Source organism: Colletotrichum spaethianum, assembly GCF_022836535.1.
Source record: "Colletotrichum spaethianum MAFF 239500 DNA, contig13, whole genome shotgun sequence".
Lineage (NCBI taxonomy): Eukaryota > Fungi > Ascomycota > Sordariomycetes > Glomerellales > Glomerellaceae > Colletotrichum > Colletotrichum spaethianum.
Window position 1 is genome coordinate 593253 of NW_026054783.1, and position 18207 is coordinate 611459.

At 55.7% G+C, this 18207-nt stretch overlaps 6 protein-coding genes and 1 non-coding gene across 7 annotated transcripts; 3 read left to right on the forward strand and 4 right to left on the reverse strand.

Moving 5' to 3' along the window:
* Nucleotides 1-1282: 1282 nt before the first annotated feature.
* ColSpa_tRNA_153 lies at nucleotides 1283-1366 on the forward strand. The gene has a single exon. It is a non-coding gene; the product is annotated as a tRNA-Leu (tRNA).
* An 865-nt stretch (nucleotides 1367-2231) lies between these two features.
* On the forward strand, nucleotides 2232-3767 carry ColSpa_05833 (uncharacterized protein; the record flags this gene model as incomplete). Its single annotated transcript, XM_049272045.1, has 1 exon — nucleotides 2232-3767. One exon carries the CDS (start codon nucleotides 2232-2234, stop codon nucleotides 3765-3767), a length of 1536 nt encoding a protein of 511 aa, XP_049128002.1.
* A 992-nt stretch (nucleotides 3768-4759) lies between these two features.
* Nucleotides 4760-5287, reverse strand: ColSpa_05834 (uncharacterized protein; the record flags this gene model as incomplete). The annotated part of the gene is made up of 1 exon (XM_049272046.1): nucleotides 4760-5287. The coding sequence occupies one exon, from the start codon at nucleotides 5285-5287 to the stop codon at nucleotides 4760-4762; it is 528 nt and encodes a 175-aa protein (XP_049128003.1).
* Nucleotides 5288-7185: 1898 nt separating this feature from the next.
* ColSpa_05835 (P-type cation-transporting ATPase) lies at nucleotides 7186-10453 on the reverse strand (the record flags this gene model as incomplete). The annotated part of the gene is made up of 2 exons (XM_049272047.1): nucleotides 7186-10130; nucleotides 10183-10453. The coding sequence occupies 2 exons, from the start codon at nucleotides 10451-10453 to the stop codon at nucleotides 7186-7188; spliced, it is 3216 nt and encodes a 1071-aa protein (XP_049128004.1).
* A 1102-nt stretch (nucleotides 10454-11555) lies between these two features.
* On the reverse strand, nucleotides 11556-12552 carry ColSpa_05836 (uncharacterized protein; the record flags this gene model as incomplete). The annotated part of the gene is made up of 2 exons (XM_049272048.1): nucleotides 11556-12157; nucleotides 12213-12552. The coding sequence occupies 2 exons, from the start codon at nucleotides 12550-12552 to the stop codon at nucleotides 11556-11558; spliced, it is 942 nt and encodes a 313-aa protein (XP_049128005.1).
* A 2590-nt stretch (nucleotides 12553-15142) lies between these two features.
* On the forward strand, nucleotides 15143-16448 carry ColSpa_05837 (translocation protein sec63; the record flags this gene model as incomplete). The annotated part of the gene is made up of 3 exons (XM_049272049.1): nucleotides 15143-15572; nucleotides 15634-16190; nucleotides 16248-16448. The coding sequence occupies 3 exons, from the start codon at nucleotides 15143-15145 to the stop codon at nucleotides 16446-16448; spliced, it is 1188 nt and encodes a 395-aa protein (XP_049128006.1).
* A 342-nt stretch (nucleotides 16449-16790) lies between these two features.
* ColSpa_05838 (ribonuclease Trv) lies at nucleotides 16791-17927 on the reverse strand (the record flags this gene model as incomplete). Its single annotated transcript, XM_049272050.1, has 4 exons — nucleotides 16791-17301; nucleotides 17355-17629; nucleotides 17685-17767; nucleotides 17825-17927. 4 exons carry the CDS (start codon nucleotides 17925-17927, stop codon nucleotides 16791-16793), a joined length of 972 nt encoding a protein of 323 aa, XP_049128007.1.
* Between the last annotated feature and the right edge of the window lie 280 nt (nucleotides 17928-18207).

Sequence of the window (18207 nt, forward strand, 5' to 3'; positions counted from 1 at the left end):
GGCTCGAGCATGCACATCGCGGGCCCGATGTACAGCGGCCCGCTGCACAACCCCGAGTTCATCCAAAGCATCCTTGATCTCCTGCCGACCGTCGACAAGAGCGTTTACCAGACGACCTCGAGAATAGAGGGCATGCTGCAGACGGCCCTGGAGGAGCACCTCCCCGGCCCGGAACCCGAGGAGGACCTCGACCCCAAGGACAAGGAGCTGGCGAGGGTGGACCATTACCCCTTCTTCGTCATGCCGTCCAGGCTGGCCGGCACGCTCAGCACGCAGCAGCCGCCGGACGACCTGTTCCGCGGCGCGCTCAAGCATCTCGGCTACCGCGTCACCCGCAGCCACTGCCGGCCCGGAAGCGTCAAGACGGACGCGCCTTGGGAGGCGATCTGGTTCGTCATGCGGGAGTGGGTGCGCCAGAAGGCGCCCGTCCGCACGGACCGCATCAACCCGCAGATGCCGGCGTACAAACTGCTCGGTCTCGACAAGGCGGCGAGCAACGGCGAGGCCAAGGAGGCCAAGGAGACCAACGCCGAGGCCCAAGAGGAGGCCGAGTCCAAGGAGGAGGCGGCGGCGGCTGTTCCGCAGGAGAAGCAGGCCCCCGCGGACGTTGAAATGAAGGAGGGGTCGGCGGAGGCCGAGATGACGGACAAGAGCGAGGAGGGCAAGCCGGCGTCTCAGGAGGAGCTGCGCAAGACGCTCGTGTTCGACGATAAGCTCGCGAAGCTCGGCAAGCGCAAGGAGCAGAGGAAGCTGGTCAGATACCAGATGAACCCGCGGGAGAACTGGGGCCCGATGACGAGGGCGAAGGGAGCGTGAGGGGGCAGGCGGAGAGGCATGGAAGGGGAAACAAGAGGCAAGGAAGCATGTCGAATTTAGTCGAGACGAGGGACCACAGAATACCAGAGATGAAAAATGTGCATTTGCGAGGTGCCTGTTCCTGTCGATCTGTCTGTTCGTTCTCGAGCTCAGACGCTGACCTGGTGCAGCCCAGTCCGGCCTCTCGAGACCCATCCATCCCTTGGCGGGCGTGTCTCCGTTGCGTCCCTTGCCGGAAAAATCACAGGCGTCAATGACGACATCCGCCCCCCCCCCCCCCCCCGCGGCCAAACCGTCTTCTTTTCGCTTGTCTCGTCGGGGCGCGGGCAGCTCTCAACCCCCTCCCCCCACCAAACGCACGAGGGTGGATGTCGCAGCCCGGATCCGCCGTCCGACAGGATACAAGATGCGATGCAGTGCCGTATAATCCACAATCGTGACCAAGATTATCCCAAATTAGGAAGTGGGTGGGATGGCCGAGTGGTCTAAGGCGACAGATTTAAGCTCTGTTACTCGTGAGAGTGCGCGGGTTCGAACCCCGCTCCCATCATTTTATGCTTTTGCTGTTGGTGTTGCGTGTGTTTGTTTGTCTTTGCTGGAAGAGGTTGGGTGATGCGACATGTTCTTTCTGGTTTGTCGTTCTTGTCGACTCCCGGGTCGTGTTTTGTGCTGGCTGGAAGGAAGTCTTGGGGGGGTGGTTCGTTGCTGCCAATTCCAAGTGCGGCCGGGGCGGGCCCCTGCGAGACATGATGCGCGGTGCGGACGTTCCGGCGGCGATTGGCCAGGTCGGTCCCCCGGGGTGGCAGCGGATGGGAGGCCACTGGGTTGCTGAGTTAGGGGTCCTGTGGTATCTCCCAGCGGCCAAGGGTCCTCCCTAAACTGCCGTGAGATGCCATATCTCTCTGCCCCGCAGCCGCGAAATAACGCAATCGCTGGGCGGATGACATACATACCTGGCACCCGGGACACGCCAATCTCACCCACACCTACCTACACCCACAGCACATGCACGACACGCAGTTTGTCTGGCAACAGCATGTCTGCTTACAATTTCCTCGTGAGGCAGCAGTACGACACCGCCGGCGCTTCCAGTGCATCCGGTTTTACTTCTCACCAAGCCAGCCAGGGACTGCAATAACGAACGGCCACCTGCCTGAAGCGGTCTCGCCTCGTTTCCCTCTGTCCCGCCCGTATCTCGACCCCAGAGGAGCGGCCTGGTTGGCTGTACCTTGGACCTTCCCGTCTTTCCGTAAGCGTCAGCTCGGCTGATTAACCGCTGGCTGACATCTACTCATACATCAACACCGCGCTGGAGTCGACAGAAGAGGCCCATGAGATACGATACTAGAAGGACCAGTCTGCGTGTTTGCATCAGCCCGTGATTCATCTCTTGCGACACCAATCGCCCGCCCAACATGGCGATCCTAGACGTCGCCGAGCCGCTGGGCTTTGAGCCCCGCGACCACGGCCTCGTGCCCCGCCGCGCCCACGACGCCGCCTTTGTCGACGGCAAGCTGACCTTCACCTCCCAGCGCGGCACCGAGTCCGTCCGCCCGGAGGAGGTTGTCTTCGTCATCCCCGCCCACAGAGACCTCGCCTCGAGCCCCATCATCTGCGCTCTCAGAGAGGACCCCGAGGCCAAGGAGTTCCCTTATCAGCTCGATATCCTCTTCGTCGAGGGCGACTTGCCCGCCGAGCTCACCGACGGCCTCTTGCTCTCGCAGTTCCCGGGGCACCTCAGCCCGAAGCCGGGCAGCCATGAGGTGCACTTTGTTGTGTCTACCAAGTCGGGCCTGGGCCACGCACCAAAGTTTTGGGAGGGCGTCGTCCAGCCCTTGGTCCTCCTTGCTGGTCAGAAAACGTCCGGCGGCCAGTCTTTGACTTTTACTTCAGAACCACCCACCCGGCATGGAGATGATGGCAAGCCCAGATACAACCTCCTGGTGACCACGGATGCAGACAGCGTCCGCACCTTTGCGAAAGAGAGGTGGGCCGCGAGACAGCAAATCTCGTCGAGCGAGGCCTCCCCTGCCAGGACAGAGACCATTATTCTCCTGAGCGGCGACGGAGGCGTCGTCGATCTCCTCAACGGATGCGAGGAGACGGACTCCACAACCGCGCTGCCGACCCTCGCCCTCCTGCCGCTGGGCACCGGCAACGCCGCCTTCCACTCCCTTCACAAGCCGCTGTACACCGAGACGGGCCCCTCGCACATGGTCCTCGGCCTCCGCACCCTCTTCTTCGGCGTCCCGGCCCCGCTCCCGGCCTTCCGCGCCTCCTTCTCTCCGGGTTCCAGGCTGGTCTCCTACACGGCGGACCCGGGCGCCCACGCCCCCGAGGACGTGTCCCGCCACGACACGAGCGTGGACCACCTCTTTGGCGCCATCGTCGCCAGCTACGGCTTCCACGCGCAGCTCGTCTGGGAGAGCGACACGCCCGAGTACCGCAAGCACGGCGACAAGCGGTTCGGCATGGTGGCCCAGGAGCTGCTAAAGGAAAGCCACGCCTACGCCGCCAAGGTGGAGGTGCGCGGGCCGGACGGCGTCACGCGGGCCGTCGAGAGGGAAAAGTTCGCCTACGCGCTCGCGGCGCTCGTGTCGAACCTGGAGAAGACGTTCACCATCTCCCCCGGCAGCGGGCCGCTGCAGGGCCGGCTGAAGCTGGTGCATTTCGGCGCCGTCGGCGGGGAGAAGACGATGGAGATCATGATGGCGGCGTACAAGCAGGGCTCGCACGTCGGCATGCGCTGGACGGACGCCGAGGGCAAGGAGGACTACCTCGGGTACGAGGACGCCGAGGAGGTGCGGGTGACGACCGGGGAGAGCGATCCGCGGTGGAGGAAGGTCTGCATCGACGGGACGATTGTCGAGATTCCCGAGGGCGGGTGGATGGCTGTGTCCAAGCTGGAGAGGCCGCTGTTCAGGGTCCTTGCTGAGCGGTCGATATTGTAGACGAGGGGGGTTTGCGAAACTGCTGGCGCCTGCGAGGCGCGGGTCGTAACGAATGATGATGGGGGTGCTGGGCAGTACATCTCGGCGGCGATGACTTGACGCTTTTCTCTTTCCCACGGATAATAGACTATGACAGGTTGAAGACTGGTTCGATTATTAACGGCCTCGCTAGAAAACGACCTTGTTAGCGATGATTTGTTTGTTGTTTTTCATCATTGTCATTGGGAGTTGCAATCGATCGGGTCTGCTCTTGGTGAAACTGAACACTGCGACGTAGAGACGGGGAAATCGTAATTTCGGTTTGGGAGGGGTTTCGTTTGACTGTGTCGCAGGTAAATAGTGATCGTGCTTTGGGTATCTTTCCTGGTGGTAATCTTTACTAGAGGAAGAGCGTCAAAGGACGTCAAAGCGGCATGTATATATAGTCCTCAGCAAAGCACTGATTCAATCTCATGTCTAAGGCCAGTACGACAACGGCAGAGCGTATTTGGGGATGAGACAACGGGATAAAAGACGACTTGGCATGTTTGGCACGATGAAAGGCAGCAAGGCATTGTGTGATGGTGTTTGATTGATTATTACACATTATCAAGCAATCGATTCCCACTTGGTCCTCAACGCCTCCATCGTTGGACCAACACTCAACCGCACTCTATCCACTCATCTCAATCTCTATACCAACCTTGCGACTGTTCCTCAGCTCTCTGGCTGAAGCCATCACCAGTTTTAGTACACGGAAACAGTCAATCTCATTGCAATCCCAAGCCAGTTTCCGTTCATCTCAACGCCCTGAGACGCGTTTGAATGCGTAGTACGTAGCTCCTGATTCTCATGCTCCTATTTGTGTTGGTTGTGTTGTCGGCTTGTATTGATAACCACAGCCGTAGTTGCATGTTCCCATAGTTCGCTGTACGGCCCGTTTGGCAGCCACACAGCCCCGGTGCCTGCGCAGATCATGAGTCTACCGCAGCACGGTCGAGGGCCTGCCTCCTCTACGAGAAGGACAGCTCGTTGACGTTGGCGCAGGCGAGCTGGCCAAACTCGTTGTGCGTCGCCTCCCACCACGCGGAGCCGACCATGCCAACGTTGCAAAACGACGAGGCGGTGAAGTGCCACACGAGGACGCCCTTCATGTCGTCGTGCTCGCGGCACGTCGCCCCCGAGGACGCGGCGCAGCCCGAGTGGCGGCGCAGGCTGCTCCATAGGTCGCCGCACGTCTTGGCGATGTCCGGGACGGACTCGAGGCCGGGGTTGGTCATGACCGAGTAGGTGTGGGCGACGTCCAGGGGGAGCGCGCGGTGCTGGCAGATGGCCTTGTGGTCGTGCTGGGTGAAGGGGATCCTTTCCGCGTCCTTTTCGTCCGTGTTTGGGACTGGGGCGCGGACGGAGAGGGTGGATGTGGCGTTGAGGTCCTCGGGGAAGGGGACGGGCACCATATTCTTGGGGATGGGTGCCGGGGCGGCGTTGCCGCCAGAGGCGAGGCCGAGGACGGCGATGAAGATGCTGGTTGTGAACTTCATTGTGATGTTTGAAGTTGAAAGGATTGTATGTTTGTTTGTTTGTTTATTGTGGGAAGGTATTGGGTAGTTGTGTGATGGATTAGATTGGGATCTGTGTGTGTATGTTTGTATGGGTTTATGGGGCAGTAGAATTTGAAGTGATGAATGTGTATTGTCAGAGTATGATGATGATGAAAGAAAGAGAAATGGACTTTCATGGGAGAAGAGGTACTTTCTTGTACTGTAATCGTCAACCTTTCTCCGAAAGAGACTGATCTTGGGCCCTAGGGCTCATCACGGAGCTGGAAAATTTTCATGGTTCGCCAAGTGGCTTGGTCATTGTCCAAATGGTGTGCTCAAAATCCTTTCCATGGGATGTTAGACCGGAGAAAGGGGGCTGGCGCAAGTCTACCGCGGCCGTTGGGAAGGTTTCCGGCATCGAACCAACGGAAGCATGGCTGTCGACTTTAAACTCGAGGGCTCAACTGGAGATAACCGTGGCCAGGCATTGGTTTACCGGGTGTACTTGGATGCAAGACGTGTAAGGCGGTTGGAACTGGATATCATTTGTGAACCAAATCTGAAGCATACATGGTTCAACGTCAAGTCCGGAAGGCCTTTCGCAGGAAAACAGCTGTCAGAGACTAATTAATCCTCAGATGTTGAGGACTATCGAATCAATCCGTTGCTCACCACCTGGGTTCCGACTTTGGCAAAATCTCATTTCAGATTGTACACAGATAACCAGAAAGTAAGAGGGAAAACTCAATCTTCTCATAGCACTCCAAGTCGAGGATAGTATGGGCAATGATGGCTTCGTGATTTAAATCCCAGCAGGCTTCCGAGCCTCGTACCCTATAAACGGACCCAAGAGTAGTATTTGGTAGAAGAAAAGTCTGCTATTCAAGAGAAAGCATGATGCCTAGGTTGATGTGAGTAGACACGTTACCAGGATGTATCTGACAAAAACGATTGCATGCCCTACTCGCGCGCCTCAGCTGGCTCCCAAGTCATCATCGTACGTCTCGAAACTGGTGCCTTTCCGCTTCTTTTCCTGTGTTCTGGGCTTCTTATCTCACGAGTACATAAAATTTAAACAACAGGCGCGTGAGGAGACTTACATAAGCTTAGTGTTATAAAAAAAGACCACCGATTAGAGGCGAAACCAAGCCGTAGAATAAACAATTGCAGTGTATGAAGGGTTGATGCAGCATCCACATCTGGTCTCGACTAATAGATCTTTCACTGGTTGACTTCTTGCTCTCCATAAATGTGCAAACACACCTGTATAGTGTGCCCGATGATCGAATATACTGTGTCTCCTCGATCAGCTTTGAAGTTGTAGTATGGTGCACCTAATTGTGGGAATGAAGACATGAACTACGCATCTTGTTTCTAGCTTATCCATTTCACGAAAACCACCGTTGATCGATTCTGGTGCCACTTCGATTCTGCAGAGTACATTGGTTCACAGCTGTGAAAAGGTGCGAAATTGCAGAGGCTTTGACATGCAATTGCAGTCTTATGTGTTGTAAGTCATGGCCGACTACCGTCAAACTGGCTGTGTGCTATGGTAGTGCAGCCTCACAACGTCACACCCTCTGATAACAACGTCTAGAGCGACAGGACAGACAGGCTCTCGGTCAGTCAACCAAAAACTGGCCACTTCCTTAGAAGCCGTCAGCAAAGCGAACCATAACCAAACACCAAAGCAGATATCAGTCCCTAGAGTTGGTGTTGAAACCCTTGTCCCAATTGCAGCCGTCATCAACCAGCAATGACGAACCAAGAAATCCTACGCCTCAGCCCAGGTGTTGAACGTGCCGGCGAGGCCACTTTCCAGGCCCAAAGACCCATATCTTAAGCCTCGGGCCGGTTCTTCTTCATCAACATCGTCATGGCGGCGACAATGACAGGTATCACGCTGACCATCTCACCCAAGCCCGCGTAAGCAGGGGGATGCTAAACTTGACGGGGACAAACGCCCCTCCTGCAAGCAAAATCGCGAGCACGTTGTACACGGCTGACCAGACAAAGTTGAAGACCATGCGGTGGAAACTGGCACGGCTCACATCGAGCACGAAAGGGATGCCTTCGAGACCTGCAAGAAGAATCACGTCGGCGGCTCCACGAGTAACATCGCTGGCTGAAGCTGCGCTGCCTAGTTGCACGCCCACGTCGGCTTGTGTAACAGCCACCGCGTCGTTGGTACCGTCACCGACGAACATGACAAGCCTACCCTCAGACATAAGCGAGGCGACATATTCTCGCTTCTGAGCCGGGGTTCGCTGAGACGCCACATTGTGAATTCCGACCTGAGCGGCAACGGACTCGACTGCACGCTTTTGATCGCCAGAGACGAGATGTACAGCAATGTTGCGACGAGCAAGCTGCGCAATAATTCTAGTTGCCTCCGGACGGAGATGGGTACGCAACCCGAACAGAGCGATGGGGCTACCGTCGCGAGTGACCACCAGGATAGTCATGCCTGCATCTTGGAAACGGGTAACGGAGGGTAAGGAGTTGGTCTTGGTCCAAGATGGGTTTCCAGCGCAGACGATGTGACCACCTAGAGTGGCTTCGACCCCGGCACCTGGAATAACGCGAGGGTCGGAGACCTTAACTTCGGGGGTTGCGCGTGAAGCAAGGTGCTTGGCAATGGCGACAGATACCGGATGCTTGTTGCCTGCGACCAAAGCCTTGGTAATGGCACGAGCTTCGTCCTGGTCCAGGAGTAGAATTTCTTCTTCTAGAACGTCCAGGTCTCCTTCTGTGATGGTACCAGTCTTGTCAAATACAACGTCGCTGACTTTACGAGCCATTTCCGTGCACTCGGCCGATTTGATGATTACGCCTCCTCTAGCAGCGATACCGCCAGCGACAACCAACACCATCGGAACCGCAAGACCGAGAGCACAAGGACAAGAGACGGCGAGAACAGCAATTGCGTAGGTAATTGCCTGGGCAACTGCCTTTCCAGCCGGTTGTTGGCGAATCTTGACGCCGATTATGACCCATGTAACAATGACAACAATAGCGACGGAGGTAACGACGGGAACAAACCAGCTGGCCACACGATCGGCAATGTTCTGTATTCTTGGCTTCGAGTTGGCCGCTTCCTCGACGAGCTCCGCGATGTCAGTGACGGTGTTCTTACCAGGAAGACGTGTCAGTTGTGCCACCAGTGTTCCTGAGCCGTTGATGGTTCCCGCAATGACGGTATCGCGCTGCTTCTTGAAGACAGGGATGCTCTCGCCCGTCAACATAGACTCATCGACCTCGCTAGAACCGTTCACGACCAAACCGTCGGTAGGCACAGTCGAGTGTGGGAGGATCTTGAACTTGTCGCCATACTGGAGGAGACGAGCATCAATCTCAACATCCTTTCCGTTTTCCACAATGACAGCATTGGCAGCCTGGAGTGAGCGAAGTGAAACAGCTGCAACGGCACGGATACGTGCGAAAGCAGCAGTAAGGCGACCAAGAAGTACAAGAGTGATGAGTAGAGTGCTTGTCTCAAAGAACTCTCGGGGATCCAGAGGCCGATCCATCATGTGGAAACAGAATCCCACGACCGAGTAGACATAGGCGGCAGTAATGCTGATGACGACCAGCATGTCCATTTCGACAGCACCACTGTGCACGAGTGAAGAAATGGCTGGTTTGTAAAAGTCCGGGACAGCAATGAGTTGGACAAGTGTCGCAAGAACAATTGAAACAGTCGAGCGCGTCTTCGGTTCAAGCTTTTCGCCCCAAGCGAGAACAATGACAGGAATAGTGAGAGCTGCGGAGAGAGCCGTTTTGATCAGTTGATCGTACATCCTCTTTCTTCCGCTCGCGATGGCGGGGTCGTCACAGGGTGGAGCTAGTCCTGCTGTGAGCGGTCCGACCTTGTCAAGGAGAGTTCGAGCTCCAATGACAGCCGGGTCGTAAGTGATCCTGACCATCTTCTTGTCAACGATGCTAACCTCATTGACACCCACAATCGCCAGATCGGTCAAGTTCTTAGCTGCCGCACCTGAAGCGAGAATATCGAGCGTCTGATTATCGCTAGACATTCGGGTGCAATGAAAGCCAGTGGCTCGTTCCGTGTTGCGGATAATATCCTCAGCTTTGCCTGCAGCGCCGTCGAACATAAATTCGGCGTTGCCCATGACGAAGTTGACGCGTACGCCAGACACACCAAGAGCCGCCTTGAGCGTTCGTTCAAGCTTGTTCCCGCATCCAGAACAAGTCATGCCATCGACGACGAGAGCGACGTGCTCCAGCTCGGCATTTTTCTCAATATCCTTCTCCGTAGCTCGTGACAGGGCTGCTGATCTTTTCGCAATCGTGGAGGGAAGGTTGAGGTCGTGTCCGCTGCAGCAGTCAGACTGGTCGTCTCGAACGAGCTTGATAGCCATGTCATGATCGTGCGTGGAGTCCGATTTTTTGCCGCGCCGCTTAACGCCGTGGTGATGGTGATGCTTATGTTGATTGTGAGCATGGGCGGTCGTTTGCGCCTCAACACGCGCACGGCGGGGCTTCTCGGCGGCAAAAGGAGTCACGAGCGCAGCAGCGGTAGCGGGTTGCCGCTCGCTGCAACAAGTGGTCGGCAAGCCGTGATCGAGAATGCTACGACAGATGCAACGAGCCGACTCAAGATAGGCGCTGTACTGCTCAAACGCCTTGGAGAGGTGGGTGCTGCAAGCTGAGGCCGGGTGATGACCGTCCTTGTCGTGGACATGTTGGTGGTCGGCGGCACCTAGGAGCGTAAGTCTCAAGACGGACTGACTGGGTTTAGGATGTTGCGTACCGTCATGTGCGGCATCGTTGTCGCAAGTTTTCTCACACTCGACGGCGGCAGCGGCGATGATGCACTTTTCTATGACATAGCGTCAGCCAAAGAGCACATGTTATTTGCATTTATCACATACCGTCACAGTGCTCTTCCTTGGATGTACAGCACTCGAGCTTGATAGCGCGGCTTGTAGAGTCATCTTCGGAGTCGCAGTAGGTTTCTTCGTTACAGTTCTCGTCAAGGCAGGGCAGGACTTCAGCACCATCGCAATCCTCGTCACCAGCGCAACAGTCATCAATTGCGGAGTCGTGGCCGTGTCCGTGAGCATGTCCATGATTAACCTCGGTTGCAGGGCCAGCACACCCTTGGTCCTTGACAGGCTCATCGGAGCAACATCCGGAGCCCATCTTGTCGCGATAAAACTGATTTCTTTGATAATTCTGTTGAGCAGAGGCGAGTAACGAAAGGAAAAGGAACGATGTTGGATATGTTGGGTGGAAGTGAGTTGTTTGCTTCCAAACTGGCAGCGACGTTACTCTTGCATAGACGTCAGAGGCAGACGCGTTTCGACGCCGATGGGGTACCTGCTGCAGAGGTTACAGCAGGAGATGTGACTGTTTCGGCAGTTATCGTCCCGCGTCGGATACCCCCTTGCCAGCAATTTTGCAACCGTGGCTGCCATTCGTTCTTTGCTTCTTCTGTATCCATTCTGCTTACTTTGGCGTTCCGGGAGCACTATGATGCGAATCGCCAAATGAGAAGTACGCAAGACGGTCACTTGCGCAATTCTCACATTTCCGTCGAGTAATCATCATCTCTAAAGAATATACCTAACAAAGAAAGAGGAAGAACAAAAGTAAAATATGAAAAGATAGATATAGTCAGAGCCCCCCACTTTCATTAACTCCGGGGACAAACGATCTACGGGCTCGTGGCCAAGGACGGGATGTGCCACTTCGGATGGACCTTACCAAAAGCTGAACCAAGCTGCCGGGGTTTGACAAAGACTTCAAATGAAGCTTCAACGTGGCAATTGAGTGTGGAGTTCTGCCAAGATGTTCTTTCGGCCCCATCCGATCTGAACGTTGGAAACTTTGCGTACACTAGCGATGAGGGAATTAACGAAGCGATCAAGATCGTCTGCAGCTTGTCTGATCTACTTGACTGACGTTTCAGCCGGAAATTGATCGGCGAAAGCAGTTCTACGGGGGGATGTGATCGGTTAGGTAGCTGCATGTAGTAACCCCTAAAGAGTCACAGCAAGATAGGCTGAGAGGACTCTAAATGCAACGTTGCTAACAATTCGGCAGGGAAACCAGATATAGATTTTCCTTCTAATAAATCTCTGAGTCCTGCCAGAATCCTAATCCTCTAGGCGCCACTATCATTAGGTATGCAAAACGTCAAAGACTGCCGCCCTCCTCTATTGCCTATTAATCACAACATGGTATCTTGTCCCCGAGTACACAATGGTATCATATACAAAGAAAAGACAGCAGAACCGCCCGCTCAAAACGCCACCGCGTAGTTAGTCCTTCCAGAACCACTGGCATCATTTTCCTTCCCAAACATAGTGACGCGCTCCAGCGGCGGCTCATCCGCTCTGGTGGCGAGAGTGCTGCCTGGCGACCATGTTGTCGGGACTGTCTGACCTCCGTCTTCCGACTCCCATGTCGACACAGTCGACTTTGTGTCGCAGCTCATGCGCTCGCCCCGCGGCACATGAACACATTGGTAGAAACCCTCGCGGCCCTTGACGGGTCGTGGAAGATTAGTGATGGAGTCGTGGCTGATGCTCCGTTGATGGTGCGGTCCTGCTGCACCGCTGGGGAACAACCAGCTGGAGACGCGCGAAAAAGATTTCTTCTTTCGCAACGGAGGGCGTAGAACGAGTGGCAGGGGCGGGGGTGGGGGCCGGATCTCCCTGCCGCGGCTTGGTGGTGGTGTGAGGAATGCCCCGGAGGCGTCCGTGAAAGCCATACCGCCGTGGGATATGTATACCGGTGGCCGGGGTGGTGCTGTGTGAGGCCGCTCGGCCCCGGGGTTCAGGCGTTCGGCGAACGATGGCGCACTAGGCGGCAAGGCGGGGACCGTGGGTATGGGTTCCTCGTCTACACTTGTCAGCACCCTCTAGGCTGCTAATTTTGGATCTTCGTATAAGCTTACCGTGCACCGTCTTTGCCATCGAATGAGCTGTCGAAGGTCGACTGCTGATGTAAATGCTCTGACGTTCCATGACTAAGTCAATCTCGCGCTGGAGCTTATCGACCTCCAGCATGGCGCTAGCAATCCGCTCCTTCATCCTCTCCGTGCTGGCAGATGTCTGGGACCGAGCCCTTGACTTTGGTGGGATTTTTGGCGGTGTGTCGCTCGCCGTGGTTGATGGTGACGCCGACATCTTTCGGGGTAGGTGAAACGACATGGGCGAGTATTTGGGTTCATGTGAAGGCCCGAAGACATCGTCATCCGGGTTCGGCTGGATTTGAGCAGGCGGCGGCGGCGTCATCATATCGAAGTGCGGTAAGATCGGCGACAGCGACCTTTTAGACACGTATATGCTGAGTTCGAGCGGTCTGAATGATGAAGGGCGAGACCGTGGCAGAGGACGTGGTGGAGGAGTCCTACCAACGTGCTGGAGGTTCGTATATTGGGGGAATTGAAAAGACTCGGAATGAAGATGGCGGAAGTTAGTGGGAGCCGATATTTGTAGCCGTCGCGATGACATGTCTGAGCGAGATCGCTTTCTCACAGAGAATCGCTCCCGGAGCGATGCGAAAGTCCGCTTTACTCCCTTGGGCTTCTCCTGCACATGAGGACGAGTTCCGGCTGGCTTCTGCATCGTTCCAGCGAAAGGCGGCGGCACGGGCACGGGCTGTGTGCGGGTTACGGTGCTTGGCGGTTTCTCAGAAATGGCGAGGTTGTCTGAGCGGCCTGGTTAGTGTCCGGTGTATGATATGGGTTCGACGGACCTGACGACTCACTTTGACGCGGCTTCTCGTCCAGAAAGGTAGACAACGGAGCGCAGCAGTTGGTGAGGGGCGAAAGCCATGTCGCATAGGCGTCTGCAAGCATGCCACTCAAGCCCTTCATACCTGCTTTAGAAGATGCTTCATGCCGGACAAATGTTGGAGACGAGGGGGAAAAGGATCAAAACGAGGGACGGCCAGCGATTTGACAGAACGAAAGAAAAGAGAAGATGCAGGGTGGGCGGGCGACAAAGCATATAGATCGAGCGACCCGATTAAGTTATAAGAGTTGGTAGCGGATGGCGAACGTCTAGTAGTAAGGTAGGCAATATGATGTGAGAAGAGCGAGCCCACTTAGGCGTGGCCGGGCTTCTTTTTTCGTTGCTTGCGTCTTGAATCCCAATTCCCACTTTGGGCCAGAGATTTCACTCAAGTACTTTGCTTAATAGGTCCAGCTGAGAGAAAGAGAGGACATGGAGGGACAAGGGCATGTCCATTGTCGGCGAGGTGTGCAGTCAAGATGCAGAAGGGCGGTTCTGATAGGCCGGGGCTGCAAACGGGGCCAGACACGGCCGGCCAACCGGCGCTTAGGAAGCTGGGGTGTAGTCGGATTCGGATGGCTGGCGCTACACCCACATCCTGCACCAGATTGCAGGAGCTCCACCAGTCGTGTAAGATGAAAACGATGGCTCAGCGAGTCGATGTCTCACCTCTGCCTTGCTCTGGTTACTCGAAGCCGGCTTGACCAGCAGCTGCTTGCCACAAGTGCCCTCCAGAGGGAGGGCCTCGTGCCAGTCATGAGCCATCATGTTGTGGTGTCCGTCACCGCCCCTTGTCATCTCTTATTTCCGCGAACCCTTTATCGAAGAATGTTGACAAACGGAGCCACTGCTGAACGATATTTCGAAACTCTGCGTGCGTGTTTCTAGTCGGGCAACAATAACAGATGGAATAGCCAATCACTGCGACGTTGCCGTTTGTCTGCCCAAAAGGAATCCCGCAATCCCGGCCACCCGGTGACATGTCCAAACATGAGCGGACGGGAAGCAATGAGAAGTCATTGGGATATGCATGCAAGGCACCGCAGGTGGCATGGGGGGAAACGCGGGAAGCCTACTTGCGGATGGGGATGCATTGTGCCGTCACAAAATCCAACGTAGCCCTGCTTGTCTGCTATTGCGGGCCACCATCACCGTTGAATGGTCGTACGGCGAGGGCGAAGCCGATGGACTACAAATGATAGATGGTGCCGTGTGTGGGTAGACAAGAAAGAGGGTGGTGTGCACCACTCCGCTCCGCGCTGTTTTTCTTTGGTTCGAAGCAAAGCCCCTGGGCAATCAGCGTCACTTGATGTCGGCTGCGATGATTATCACCGTGGTGGTTGCAGCCGCCCGGAAGATGAAAAGGAAGAGGTCTCCGACGGTGATGATGACTCGCGACGAACAAAATTAGTGTCCATGAATCGTTGCTGATTTTTGTGGCGGAGTTCTCGTCATCATCTGGTGTGAAGAAAACTAATGGACGAGAGACTTCGGCAGAGTTTCTCATGTTACTCTAGCGCAGTCAAAATGTCTCGGACAAACCGCCACAATGCTGAGGAAGAGAGCGCCGAGGAGGGGCTGCATGCGGTTGAGGGGGGCAGCCGCTTACATAAGAGAAGGGTGTCCTTCGCTTACATCATCGTGTATGGTCATGTGACAGAGCCAGTGACTGGCTGACCTCATCGCCGTTGGACGGAAGTGGAATGGATTTGAGTGTGGTCTTAGCGTCCGTAGTCACTTTATCGATAAGAAGGACGGATGTCGGAGAAAGAGGGTGCCGAATGTAACAAGATACAGTTAAGGCGGCGGAAGCACCTGTACCCCTGCACGGATTTTTTGGACCAGAAGTGAACACCTGGCTTGCTTGCTGGTCACTTTTGTTCAAAGACCCAGAGGCCCACGACCACTGCAGCTCTGACGACCAAACTCACGTTCACCCAACAAAACCAGATCCCTCCTTCCGGGCTATTGTTGTCGCTGTCGTCGTTGGACTCCTTCAAACCGCCCGACATCTTGACAAGGACAAACAGAGTTCCTCCCTACGTCTTTCTAAAACACTGGTTGCCTTCGGCACTAGCTCACATCCAAGATGTCGATGCCAATGCCCGGCCCCATGCAGATGGGCCCCAACGGGCAGCCCATGCCCTCGCCTGAGCAGATCGCGGCCATGCGCAGACAAATAGAGGCCGATGCCGCGAAGGCTGGCATGAGTGTCCCCGACTTCCTCAACCATCTCCGACAGCAAGCTATGCAGCAGCAGCAGCAGCAGGCGCGTCTCGCGCAGCAGCAGCAGGGCGGCGAGGTCGGTGGAGAGGCCGAGCATGGTCACGATCATGAGCATGGCCCTGGCCACCAGCACCCTCACCCTCAACAGCAGCAGCAGGCGCAAGGCCAGCCTCAGCCCATCCGGCCTGGTCCCCCAAACCCCGTTGCGCTGGCACTCGCTAGCTTCCTGCGCAGCCAGGACCTGAAGCCGCGTACTTGTATCCTTAACGGGGAGCGTAAAGACATGTTCAAGGGTGAGTACCCTGCAATCGCTTTACAGGTGTCGATAGCGACATGCTAATGATCGGGCCATAGTCAAGCGAGCGCTGCGCGCTCTCCAGTCCCCCGCCTACGAGAAGGCGCGCAAGAAGAACCCCGCCCTTCCCGAGATCACCGACCGTGCCTCTCTCGAGAATACCTTCAAGCTGCTCCCCATGTCGATGCTTGCTCTGCGCGTAACCAAGGCCGACCCCCACGAAGGCCACGACCACGGTCCGAAGAAGACGAAGCGCATCAAGGGTCTTTGGACCGTTCGCATCGAACCTCAGCAAGAAGCCAAGGAGGAGATGTACTACGCGTGGTTTTGGGAGGGAAGCCAGGTCAAGCGCAAGCTTTACTCAATTCTCGCCCTGGTCCTGATCTTCATCGTCGTCTGCTACCCTCTCTGGCCCCTCAAGCTCCGTCTTGGTGTCTACTACCTTAGTTGGGGGTTCCTTGGCCTGCTTGGTCTGTTCTTCCTCATGGCCATCTTCCGTGTTATTCTCTTTTGCATCACCTACTTTGTCGCATCGCCCGGTCTCTGGCTGTTCCCCAATCTTTGGGAGGATGTTTCCTTCGTCGACAGCTTCAAGCCCGTTTGGGCCTGGCACGATGTAAGTTCACCCAACGCGCCCGGGGATCATATTTCGAATATCGCTGACAAACAACAGACTGCTCCTAAGAAGGGCAAGAAGAAGAAGTCCGCGTCCTCTGGTGCTGCGAACGCTAGTGGCACTTTCGCTGCTTCCACCGGTCAACCTCTCCCAGCTTCTGCGACTACGACCGCGACAGAGACTCAGATTGCGTCCCAGCCATCGCAGCGCCCCGGCTACGTCGCGCCAGCCGTGGAGGAGCTGGGTGATGAGGAGTAGATGAATTTCTTTTGGAGGTGGAAATCCGCATCACACAGGCGTTGGGGGCTTTATCGGTTGAAGGGCTGTTCTAGTAGATACATACAGCGTCCAGCATGCTGCTAGCTGGGTTCGGGAGGTAAAAATTTCCCACCTTGGTACATGGCATTGGTCAAGTTGGTTCTTTATTTAAAGTACTTGATGGAACCAGAAAAAGTTATGGTGCCTCTCCTCATGATGGAGATGACTTGGAGCGAATGTGACCTGGACAAGTGTGGCAACTACCATCGTAGATGAACCTGGCTATCTAGGCGCAGTACATATTACTCTCATATTACTCGTTTATACTACCTAGTTTCTTGTCTACTGCACTGATCCCTCGGCACGCTCGTAGTACCAAACAGCGCCCTCTGTCGTCGCGCAGTTCGACACGCGGCCACCATTGATATCAGCAGCGACAGGGACACTGTCACCTCGCTGGGGCTTGCCGTAGACATGGAAGTAGTACCAGGCCTCGCTGAGCTGAGTGTACCCGTTGTCGAGTGAACCCTTACCAGCCTCAGTGGCGTTGTACCGGGGGCCGGAGCACCCAATGTACGGGACCGCGCCGTGGCCCGCCTTGAGAGCGGCCTGGAGGTCGGTAAGGGAGTAGGCGGTCGCGTTGGAAGGTGTGATGGCCTTGTCAGCAAGCCATTTCCAGGTCGGGGTCTCCTGGTAGTAGTGGACGGCGGTCTCAAGGAAGTCGACAATCTCCTCGTGCTCCTGGTACTTCGGGCCGTAACACTCAACATCGAAGGTGCTGAAGCAGGTGGCGTGCTTGGAGAACTCGTGGGCCCAGAGGAACCAATTGGGGGTGTACTGAGCGATCCAGAACCTGAAAACGTTAACATTTGGCTTAGTAATTGAAGTTCGAAAAAGGGGGCTTACTTGTTCATGTATTCCAACAGATCGAACCTCTCAAACGGCTTGACGAATGCGTCGAAAGACGAGCCGTTCCATGCCGGCACCGGGGTGCCGTTTGCCGTCCCGGTCGTGGTGTTCGGGGAGGGAACTGGGTCATACTGGCGACTCAGATCGCAGTACTGCGTGTAGGAGCCGTTGCAGAAGTCGGGCCACAAGCCGTGGATGCCCCATGCATCTTGAGGAAGCTTCTGGCCCTGGGACTCAAGACCGGTGTGTGTGTTCCAGAACTGGGTTGCGAGCTATGAAGATGAACCGTTATTTTCAGGTTCGCTCATGACTTAAAAGATCACATACAACAAGACCGCCGTACGTCTCCACGCAGCAGGTGTCGACCTTGTCAGGGTTCGCTCCACAAGAGCAGGACAGAACCGGCTCGACTGGAGATGGGAATGTTAGCAAAGTCCACAATTCTCAGTAAACTACTCTATTCGTACCAAGAGTGCAAGTATGGTTGGCGGTAGTCAACCCCGGGTAGAGACCGGCAGCAGCGGTGCGCAGGAGGCCGGCGGCCGCAAGGAGACCAATCGTCCGAGACATTTGGATTGACGTATCTGGAACTTCTGACGAGGACGGCGGGATCAGAGGCAAGGACGACAACAAATCGCCGTGCTGTCAAGCAGAGCAGCGTCGGGACGCTTTATATGACCTCGGCCCTACATGTTGCAAGCTAAAAAAAAATGTTGCCCTGCATCATCATCCAATCTCCACACGGGAAACGACGTAAACACTGTTGGAAATGCTCTTGGCTTGAAGAGGAAGCTGGCCAAATTGGTGAACAGTAGAAATCGGCCATTCATGCCGTCGGACAGGGCTTTGT